This window comes from Pyrus communis, chromosome 3 (assembly GCF_041283825.1).
Source record: "Pyrus communis isolate YQ-2024b chromosome 3, ASM4128382v1, whole genome shotgun sequence".
NCBI classification, from domain to species: Eukaryota; Viridiplantae; Streptophyta; class Magnoliopsida; order Rosales; family Rosaceae; genus Pyrus; species Pyrus communis.
In genome coordinates this window covers 27731087-27742849 of record NC_142567.1, presented here as the reverse complement: position 1 = coordinate 27742849, position 11763 = coordinate 27731087, and the positions used below count along the sequence as shown (strand labels likewise).

At 40.4% G+C, this 11763-nt stretch overlaps 1 protein-coding gene across 1 annotated transcript; it reads right to left on the bottom strand.

The window, feature by feature from the left end:
• Positions 1 to 296: 296 nt before the first annotated feature.
• On the bottom strand, positions 297 to 7003 carry LOC137715983 (FH protein interacting protein FIP2). The gene is made up of 3 exons (XM_068455364.2): positions 6865 to 7003; positions 6701 to 6777; positions 297 to 1145 (listed from the first exon to the last, which is right to left on the bottom strand). The coding sequence occupies exon 3, from the start codon at positions 1078 to 1080 to the stop codon at positions 373 to 375; it is 708 nt and encodes a 235-aa protein (XP_068311465.2). The 5' UTR covers positions 1081 to 1145; positions 6701 to 6777; positions 6865 to 7003; the 3' UTR covers positions 297 to 372.
• Between the last annotated feature and the right edge of the window lie 4760 nt (positions 7004 to 11763).

Genomic DNA, 11763 nt, shown 5'->3' with positions numbered 1-11763 from the left:
AGCAAGTTCGGTGGTTTATCCCAGAGGGCGTCCCGGCATTTCTGACAGACATTCACCATTGTAGGGTCACCTTCGGGTGTACATATGTCGTATCTTTTCCTTTCGGACTGTTGTAGACTTGCTCTGAATTGTGTCTCACATACACTAGTACTTTGTATGCTATTAGGTTTTTAATTGTTAGTACTTTTATTTTACCTTCTCATTAGCTTCCGCACGCGCACATGGTTACGTCACCTTCGTGTGACGGCCAGCACGCCCTGATCTCGGTCGAGGTGTGTCATTGCAAGTGGTTTAAATTAAAGAAATAAAAATTAGATTCATATAGCATCCCAAAAGCACTTCTAACATGATCAACATTGTCAAGGATAACTTTCAGTACCTACAATCTTCCACGCAAGATGCCCCAGCGAGATTGTAGTGTTCAACACCCACAAAAGAAGCTCCTCGAAGATTTTCTTCAGAAAAAGTAGAACCAACCAAACATGCATTGTCAAAGGTAGCACCTTCAGCATCAGCGTAGTTGAAATTAGAACATACAATATTTGCACCTGAGAAACACACGTGTCTCAGACATGCATAGCTGAAGTTGACATTGGACAGGTCCAGTTTTGAAAGATTAAGGCCAGAAAGATTAACCCCTCGAAAATAAAGCTTAAATGTGCCATTCTCCAAGCGTGTAGACCACTTCGTTGTTGAATATATGTGGTTGATAACCTCGGCACGGGTAAAATCTGCATCCAACTTCTTATCTTCCTTACTGTTCAGGACATCAAGTATTCCATCAACTAACCCTAGTAGTTGATAGTACTTTGCCTCCTTAACAAGTTCTGCATATTGGGAAGCTTCTAATTTAGGAATCTCACCGTCTCTTAACCAGTTAAGAATGTGCCGAAAATGTTCGCCATCCCTATCGATAAAAACATATCCCTTCTTATTTTGGCACAAAGTGTGTCGACCGCTAAACATTGCAGCAAGCATGGAGTCGGGTTGACGCTGAGTTAGAGTATCGACGGTGGTGGAAAACTTCTTCCCTCCCACATTGAGGTGAACCAAGGATGAAGAATCGCAGTCCTGTGCCATTGCTTGGAAACTTTGAGAGATGAACTGATACAGGAAATCAAGAGTATAACTGGAAAACTTCTCCACTGCAAAGAATAACAACAAAAGAGAGAGAACCATTACGAAGCAACAACTAACAGAGAAATATCAGGACTGGAAAAGGATCTCTTATAAAACTAAACGCATTTATAAGAGTTCAAAATCGAAGCTCATAGGGTTGGTGAACATATTCAATACAAGGGCGAAATACGAAGAGTCGAAAATCGTATGTATTTTCCCTTAGTTATGTCATAACATAATTGGGGAGAAGTTTAAATGTTTAAGCGTCCAACCGATTATGTCTTGACACTTGATGTGCTAGGCCGTGTTTCCAGTGCACTGAAAAATCTTTTGATCTACCCCTCACTTCTAAACCAATTCAATTATCTTCACTCTTTCAAACTAAAAAAAGCCACTGCTCCATGTATTTACTCACGTAACTTCCAAATAAAATCTCATTTAGTTTCTGTTAAACCCAACAAGTATAATAAGAACGAAAAAATTCACCATTTCAAAACCAACCCACCACAAATCTGTTGGAAATTCAAATCAAAACAGGTTGCTATTGTTGAAAATCAATGTCAAAGTTAGGCATGGAAAGTTAGGCAATGTTAGGTATGGTTGAATAAAAATTATTAGGTGCAATTAATGTGTTTTGTGTGGTAATAAATAATCTTAGTTTAATCATTTGGTTTGCTATAAATACCCAAGCTCTCAAGCATTGTAAATCATCCCATCCGAATCCCACTTCCAATTGTGAAGAAGCTTGTAAGCTTTCTTATTCCAACAGTTTGTAAACCTTTTCATATATCAAAGTCCAAGTGTTTTGCCAAAGCTTGTTGCTTCCCTCCTTTCTCTATTTCTTTCTTTGTCCAATTTTATTTGAGAGTGCAAAGTGAAAGAGGTGTGATAGAGTTTGTAAACTTATCACCCACATATTTTGGTATTGAGTTAGTAAACTGTAAAATACCAACAATTGGTATCAGAGCCAGAATACCATTCTGGCAGGTGCAGCAGTTATGGCGTCCAACTTAGTGCAACTCCAAGTTCCCACATTGAAGAAAGAAAATTATGAAAGATGGTGCATCCAATTCAAAGCATTGTTTGGATCACAGGAGCTATGGGAAGTTGTCAGTAGTGGGTATGTTGTACCCACTGCCGAGCAAGAAGCCGTATATACTGCGGATCAAAGGAACACTCTCAAGGACTTACGAAAGAAGGACCAAAAGGCGCTGTATCTTCTATACCAGGGTTTGGAAGATTCAACGTTCGAGAAGGTTGCAGAAGCAACAACGAGCAAGCAAGTATGGGATACACTCAGTACAATCTACAAAGGAGTAGATCGAGTCAAGAAAGTGAGGTTACAATCACTTCGAGCAGATTTTGAAACTGCTCATATGAATGAAGGGGAGAGCATCTCCGACTATCACTCAAGGCTCATTGTGATAGTAAATCAGATGAGGAGAAATGGCGAGAGACTCGATGAAGTACGAGTTGTGGAGAAGATACTCCGGTCACTCACATCTAAGTTTGAGCATGTGGTGACTGCCATTGAGGAATCCAAGGATTTGGAGGTGATGAGCGCAGAAGAGCTACTAGGATCCCTCCTAGTTCACGAGCAACGCATTCAGAAGAATGCAAGCCCCACAACGCTAGAGCAAGCTTTGGAGTCAAAGTTGAATATTGACAAACCAAATAAAGGTCGTGGGCAGTGGAACTAACGTCGTGGGAGCTCATCCAACCGTAGCCGAGGACGAGCCCGAGGAAGAGGTCGAGGCTATGCACAAAATCAAGGTCAGTCTCAGGAGTGGAGATCTACTCGAGGAAAGGCGCATATCCAGTGTCACAACTGTAAGCAATATGGACATTATGCCAATGAATGTTCACATAAAAATGGTGAGCATGTCAACATGGCAGAATCAAGTGGAAATACTGATGAAGAACTTACAGTCTTACTAGCACACCATGATTCCAGTAGCCAACAAGATGTTTGGTATTTGGACTCTGGTGCAAGCAATCACATGTGTGGAAAGAAGGAGTTTTTTGCCGAACTCAAAAAAGGGGCCTATGGATCTGTAAGTCTTGGTGACTCCTCAAAGTTGCCAGTTGAAGGCAAAAGGAAGATCAAGATCATCCAGAAGGATGGAAGAGAAGAATACATCTCCGATATCTACTACATACCAGGTATGAAGAGCAACATTCTGAGCATTGGTCAACTGCTCCAGAAAGGGTACATTATACATATGGAGAACATGCTTCTCACTCTCAGGAATGCAAGGAGAAAGCTTATTGCACGTGTTCGAATGTCAAAGAACCGGATGTTTCCGTTGAATTTGAACACAAAGATTGGAAGCTGCAACATCGGTGTAATGGAAGATGAGTCATGGAAATGGCATCTTCGATTTGGCCATCTTAATTTCAATGGCCTAAAGTTGCTGTCAAGTGGAGGAATGGTTCGTGGTCTACCCCAGATTGAAGCCACACGCCAAGTATGTGAAGGTTGTGTGCTTGGCAAGCAAGCACGACTATCGTTCCCTGTTGGTGATACATGGAGAGCAAAGGCACCACTGCAGTTGGTGCACACAGATATATGTGGTCCATTGGATCCCATGTCTTATGGAGGTAATAGGTATTTTATTACCTTCATTGATGATTTCAGTAGAAAGACTTGGGTCTATTTTCTCAAGGAGAAGTCAGCTGCCCTAAAAATTTTCAAGGAGTTCAAGGCACTCACAGAGGCAGAAAGTAACCACAAGCTTGTGGCTGTGAGATCAGATAGAGGTGGAGAGTACACCTCGAATGCTTTCCAAGCATACTGCAAGGAGCAAGGAATTAGGCATCAACTTACTGCTGCCTATACCCCACAGCAAAATGGGATAGCCGAAAGAAAGAATCGAACCATCCTTGACATGACAAGGTCCATGCTTAAGGAGAAGAATTTGCCAAAAGAGTTATGGGCAGAAGCTGTAGCTTGTTCGATTTATTTGTTGAATCGATGTCCAACAAAGAGTGTCAAGAGGATGACACCACAAGAGGCTTGGAGTGGATACAAGCCGAATGTTACACACCTAAGAATTTTTGGGTGTGTTGCATATGCTCAAGTTCCAGAAGCCAAGAGGAGGAAACTTGATGATAGAGGTGAGAAGTGTGTGTTTGTGGGCTATAGTGAAGAGTCCAAGGCATACAAGCTCTACAACCCACTAACTGGCAAACTAGTGGTTAGTAGAGATGTCATCTTCAGTGAGGAAGAGACATGGACGTGGAACAACAAAGAAGTCAGTAAAGAGAAGATCGTCTCCACTGATTTTGAAGAACCAGAAGTTGTACCACCGATTGAGCAACAGCCTGCTCAAACAATCACAACAACTCCAGTGCACAGAATTGCAAGGAGTGGTCCTACATCTAGTGAGGAAAGCAGCTCCTCAACTCCAGTGAGGTTAAGGAGTCTCACAGAGATTTATGGACAACAAGAAGAAGAAGAAACCAACATTTTCTGCTTGTATGCAGACCACGAGCCTTTCTCATTCAATGAAGCTGTGGAAGAAGATTGTTGGAAGAAAGCCATGGAAGAAGAGATCCATGCCATCGAGAAGAATGACACTTGGGAGCTGACAAAGCTCCCACCAAATCAGAAGGCTATTGGTGTCAAGTGGGTTTACAAGATCAAACGCACTGCAGATGGGAGTATGGATCGATACAAATCAAGGCTTGTAGCAAAGGGCTACAAACAGAAGTATGGAGTGGACTATGATGAAGTCTATGCTCCAGTTGCGAGACTTGACACGGTAAGATTGCTAATCTCTCTTGCCGCACATCATAAATGGAAAATTTATCAACTAGATGTCAAGTCAGCCTTCCTTAATGGAGTACTTGAGGAAGAAGTGTACGTGGAACAACCAGAAGGCTTCCAAGTACAAGGAGAAGAAGATAAGGTGTATCGTTTGAAGAAGGCTTTGTACGGCCTCAAGCAAGCACCACGAGCTTGGAACTCAAGGATCGACAACTACCTTCACCAAAATGGATTTCAGAAATGTCCATACGAGCATTCAGTTTACATGAAGAATGGTGAAAAATGGGAGTTCTTAATTATTTGTCTCTATGTAGATGATTTATTGTTTACAGGAAACAATGAGGCAATGTTCCATGAGTTCAAGCAATCCATGTTCAGTGAATTCGAGATGACTGACAATGGATTAATGTCATACTTTCTTGGCATAGAAGTGAAGCAAGAAAGTGATGGTATCTGCATCTCTCAACAAAGGTACATGAGAGACATATTGAAGAAGTTCAATATGGACAAGTGCAACACTGTCAATACCCCAGTCGCAACTGGATTGAAGCTGTCCAAAGGAGGAGAGGGTGAATTTGTAAACTCAACAGTGTACAAAAGCCTCGTTGGAAGCCTAAGGTACCTTACAATCACAAGACCTGATATAGTTTATGGTGTTGGACTCGTGAGTCGATACATGGAAACACCAAGTGAGTCTCATTGGCTGGCCGCCAAGAGAATTTTGAGGTACATAAGAGGTACTCTAAACTATGGTCTATTTTATAATTTTGGTGAAGATGCAAAATTATTTGGTTATTCAGATAGTGATTGGGGAGGTGACCAAGATGAAAGGAAAAGCACAACTGGCTATGTGTTTTTTCTAGGATCAACAGCTTTCTCATGGACTTCAAAGAAGCAATCAATTGTTGCTTTGTCATCATGTGAAGCCGAGTATGTTGCTGTAGCCTCAACCGTGTGTGAGGCAATTTGGTTAAGAAATCTGTTGAAGTCAGTGTGTCATCCACAAGTGGAATCGACTGTGATTCATGTAGATAACGTGTCTGCAATCAAACTTGCAAAGAATCCTGTTCAACATGGAAGGAGCAAGCACATTGATACCAGGTTCCATTTTCTAAGGGACCATGTGAAGCAAAAGACAATTGAACTTGTCTACTGTCACACCAAGGAACAAGTGGCAGACATCTTCACAAAGCCATTGCCAATTGAAACATTCCGGCTACTGCGTGAAATGCTAGGAATGAAGGCGTTTTGATTTGAGGAGGTGTGTTGGAAATTCAAATCAAAACAGGTTGCTATTGTTGAAAATCAATGTCAAAGTTAGGCATGGAAAGTTAGGCAATGTTAGGTATGGTTGAATAAAAATTATTAGGTGCAATTAATGTGTTTTGTGTGGTAATAAATAATCTTAGTTTAATCATTTGGTTTGCTATAAATACCCAAGCTCTCAAGCATTGTAAATCATCCCATCCGAATCCCACTTCCAATTGTGAAGAAGCTTGTAAGCTTTCTTATTCCAACAGTTTGTAAACCTTTTCATATATCAAAGTCCAAGTGTTTTGCCAAAGCTTGTTGCTTCCCTCCTTTCTCTATTTCTTTCTTTGTCCAATTTTATTTGAGAGTGCAAAGTGAAAGAGGTGTGATAGAGTTTGTAAACTTATCACCCACATATTTTGGTATTGAGTTAGTAAACTGTAAAATACCAACAAAATCTGCCCCTACTTCGAAAATTAACCAAAAAAACAGTTCACACAAATAGCATAGCCTCATAAAATCAAGAGGGAGTTAAATCAAGGTAGGGTTTTAGATTTTTACCCCAATACCTCCAAAACTGGTCTTCGACGCCTAAAATTTACCGCCACGATCTCAGTTCGACGCCATCAGCTCGAAACCTCGACATATATTACACGAATCGGATTACAAACAAGAATATAAAGTTAACCCAAATCTGTATGTGACGAATTCAAGGAACCACTTACATAGAAATGAAGCCCATGAGAAAACGATTAAACTTATCTCTTGGCTTAAGGTTGAATTCCGATGATTTTGGCCGGAATTTGGAGTTTCCCGGCGGGATTTGCTCTCCTTCTCGCCTTTCTTCAGCCTTGTGTGGTGATTTCTCCCAAACACAAATAAAGTGACCATGGGCTAGAATCTGCACTTTCTCTTTCCACTTTCCTTTCCTTCATGCTAAAACATGAAATTTTTAGTTATCACGAGAATATAAATGGTACATCACTTATTTTAATAGGAACGGTAGAAAATTTTATTTTTTAAGTTATTAACCTTTTAACATATATATCTCACAATTTGTATGGTAATACGTAGTAAACCACCTGTATACCGATCACATTGAAAAATCTCTCAACTTCTAAACCAATTCAATTGTCTTCCACTCTTCCAAACTAAAAGAAAGCCACTCCTTCGTATACTTGCACATGTAACATCCAAATAAAATCCCATGTAAAGCATCTCCAAAAGATGTGTCAAATTTTAAACATCAAAATGATATTTAATAGCTTATGTAAAAATTTGACATTTTATATAATATTTTGTTCCACCCAATATGTCAAATAATAATATTATTTATTAAATTTTTTAATCTTTTGTGGGGTTCAATGATTGGCACAACCAATCAAAAACTTGAAAAACACAACAACATTTATTATATATTATATTAATCTATTAAAAAATTATTTAATAAATTGGATATCTGCTGTCAAATTTAACAGTAAAAGGCTTTGCCTTTAATTGACTTAAGGCCACGTAGGAAATTGAAGGCTAAGTTGGAGAGAGTTTACTGTCATTTTTTACTGTTATATGTCTATGTAACTGTTTTGGCATCTCCTTTGGAGATGCTTTAGCTTCTGTTAAACCCAACAAGCATAATATTCACTTTAACAACGAAAGTCAAGCATCCCGCTCGAACGTCAAGAGTTCTGGGTGCAGGTAAAAGGGCTACCTCTTCCTTTCATGACTCGTCAGATGGGTCAATTTATTGGTAATCATATCGGAGATTACGTTGTGACTGATCAAAGTAGGAAGCAAGAGCTAAATGGTAGTATCCTTTGGATTCGTTCGGTGATCGATATTACTAAACCCCTCCGTAGAAGTCTTTTGATTAAGCTAGAGAATGAAGCTGTTGACGTTGCAGTGCGTTATGAAAAGCTTCCTTCCACATGCTTTCTGTGTGGTATGATGGATCATATGGAAGAGCTTTGTGAACTATGTAAAAAGGAGAACGCTGATGATCTTGCTAAGCCTTATGGTCGCTGGTTTCAGGAACATGTAAATGGGGAAGGTTATCGTAAACCACATGGCAAACGGTTTGGTTTGGAAGGTTCCCGACCCTGGAGGATGACGGCACCGTTGGCCGATGATGATGATGGGCTGACAGTTGGGGGGTTATGGAAGATCAGCATGGTGGCGAGAAGGCTAGGGCTGTTCCTAATGGTACGGAGGGAAGTTTGGAAGGAAACAATAATTTGGCTCCGATTGCAGAGGAAAATCAATCCCATATTTCCTTATTGCCTGATTTAAATGAATTACCACTTACAGATGAGATGATGGTTGACCAACAGGATTTGAACGCAATTACTGACGGTCTAATAATTTCTCCGGATCTAGTGACGTCGACTTTTAAAGAAGGGGTTGGTGTTGATGTGCTGACTAGTGATGTGGCCGTTCCGGCTAATTGTACCATCATGTCCCAGCATGTCTCAATGCCAGCTAGACTTAATGTAAATTCTCCGTCAGCTGCTGCTCCTTTTTCTTCGAGCTATGGAAGGTTTGGTTTTGGGGAGATGGAAGGCGGGCGGGCTTTGTCCGCATCTAGCATCATGAAGGACAAACAGATTGTTCTAGAGGGGGTTTTGGAAGATAGGTGGCAACCTCTGTCAGACTGTAGTGCAGCAGTGACGAATCACTGGGAGCTCACTCTGGGGCCGGACCCTTTCAATTTACTGCCAATAATTGAGGGTAATTTTCAGAAAAAGAGGAGGCCACGTAAAATTGTCAAAACCAAGTCGGCGTGAGGATGCATCTTTGGTGTCTAGGTCGAGACCGGCTTTGTTGGAGGCTACCCCAGGAGTTAGGAAAACGGTGTACTCCTGACGATGACGATGACGATGCTCTCCCTACATTTGTTTCAAGGCGCAAATTTGATTCGAATGGAGGTATTAGATCTTCATCGGCGGAGACTGACGAGCGTCAATCCCGCCGGTCTCAATGAGTTGCCTTAGTTGGAACTGCAGGGGGCTTGGGAAGCTCCGTGCAGTTCAGGCACTCCAAAGGTATATATACAGTGAAGATCCCGATATTGTTTTACTGTGCGAAACCAAAAGTAATGGTATAAGCATGGAAAAACATAGATTGAAACTATACTTTGATTTCGTCTTCTCCATTCCGAGTCGGCGACGAGGAGGGGGTTTATGTGTGTTGTGGAAACAGGAGATATTTGAGTCTGCGTTCCTACTGGCAGAATCATATTGATATGGATGTGGGAGGTATTGGTGATGTGAATTATTGGCGTGTGACCTTTCTTATGGCTTTCCGGTGGTTCGTGAGAGAGTTAAAACATGGAGTTTGATGGAAACGTTAGCGCGAAATGGGAATTTGTCGTGGCTCTGTTTGGGAGACTTCAATGAAGTTTTGTTTGAACATGAACAGGAGGGTGGCACAATCCGTTAGATGGAAGGCAAATTGCTGGGTTTCGGGATGCTCTTTTCAGCTTTTGTATTTGGGTTTCGTGGGAAATAAATTTACGTGGTTTAGGACGCGTGATGGCTGAATCAAAGTCAGGCTTGATAGGGCTGTAGCGAATCAATCTTGGATGGATCTTTTTCCAGGTTTTAAGGTTCACCATCTTAAGAAATCAACTTCGAATCATACACCGTTACTTGTTGGGTGGGATGGCAGAATTCGCATGAAAGGTAGGAAGAGCTTTCGTTATGAGAACGTTGGTCTGAGCAAGAGGGATGTCGTGAGGTGGTAAAGAGTGGTTGGGAGATTAATGTAACGGGAGTTTCGATGTTCATAGTGACGGAGATGTAAGAATATGAACATGAGTATTTGGTGAACTAGCATCAGCTATTTGGTCCGATTAATATAAGAAAGCCTTATAGGAAGATGAATGTAAGTTCTTGTTGATAGAGGAATCTGTCATGGAGAAGAACTGATATAGACTAGGAAACATGAGTTGTTTCCTAAGTGGATTGTAATAGGAAATCCTCATTGGATTAGGAGATGTATATATATATATATATGCTGCAATCTCTGCTCTCGGGGACGTGCGCTCAGTAAAGAACTAAGCCCTATTCTTAGTTAGAGCATTAAGAGTTCTGCCAGAGAGGAGAAGAGTTGCAGCATACAGAATCTGGACATCTGCTGCAATGGTATTTACCAATGGAGGTTCATCAGGTTAGTGTGATTATGATTGTTCATGTCTAAACAGTTTTGTGCTTTCTTGATTGTGTTTATTGTGACTTTAATCTGGTTGTTGTTAAGATTGTATATATGGATATTAGTTATAAAGCTTTGATGTGCAATAGACTGTGAAACGAAATCAGAACTTTGAATGTTCATATGGTGATTTCAGGTTCATCGATGTCTGCAATATCAATGAAGACCTTAAACTTAGCAAATATTCCGATCCTTACTGGCGGTAGTAATTACAAGAAGTGGAGGAGGGATATCAACTTGCTATTGACTCTCAATGAGTTTGATATAGCAATTGAAAATCCCAAGCCTGTTATGAGTGATCAAAGCACCAGAGCTGAGAAGTCAGATTCTGAGAGGTGGTCAAGAGCTAATAAGGTAGCACTTTCCATCATAGAAGCTGGAATGACTGACACTATCAGAGGGGGAATTAAGAAACCAGAGCTTGCTGTGGAATATTTGGCTGCAATTGAAATGAAATTTAAGGAGTCCGAGAAGGCAGAAGTAAGCCAGTATATGTCTGTGTTGACTCAGTACAAGATTGAAGGTACTGGTTCAATAAGGGACCATATAATGAAAATGTCAGATGCTGCCGAGAAGCTAAACTCTATGGACATAAACATTGGTGAAAAACAGCTTGTATTCATGATCCTTCAAGCTCTCCCTACCAAGTATAATCAATTAAAGGTCTCTTACAACACTCAGGACAAGAACTGGGGCATAGATGAATTGATTGCACAATGTGTGCAAGAGGAAACTCGGCAGAAGCAAGAGAAAGGCAAGGAGATCGAAGAAGCAAATTATGTGCAATCTGGTCGAGATAAGAGAGCATTCAATAATGGCAGCTCTTCAGGTCCTGGTAAGAATTCTAACAAATTCAATATGTCTGCTAAAGTAAATAACTCCCCTAGAAAATCTATCAACTTTAAACCTAGACCTAAAGATGTGTCTAAACTAAAATGTTTTTGGTGCAAGACTAAAGGGCATTTAAAAGTCAACTGTGAAATTTTCAAAGATTATGTGAAGAGTAAAGAAAAGGAACAAGTACTTGTCTGTGTTGAATCAAACCTTTGTGAAGTACCTGTTGATTCTTGGTGGTTTGACACTGGATGCTCAGTACATATAACTAACTCTTTAAATGGTTTTCAAAAACAAAAGGAAGTTGATGATACTTTATACAATGTTTATGTAGGGGAAGGGACAAGGGTTGCAGTTCATTCGATAGGGATTGTGAATTTAAAGTTAACTTCTGGTTTTGTTTTAAAATTAAAAGATGTGCTCTATGTGCCAAAGATGAGAAGAAACTTAATTTCTGCCTCTAAAATTGTCAAGGACGGTTTTGCTTTCTTTGCTAATGATGAGTGTTTGAAAATCTTTAAAAAGAACTATCTAGATTCTGTTTTAGGTACTGCCTTTCTATTTGACAATCTGTGGAGTTTAGA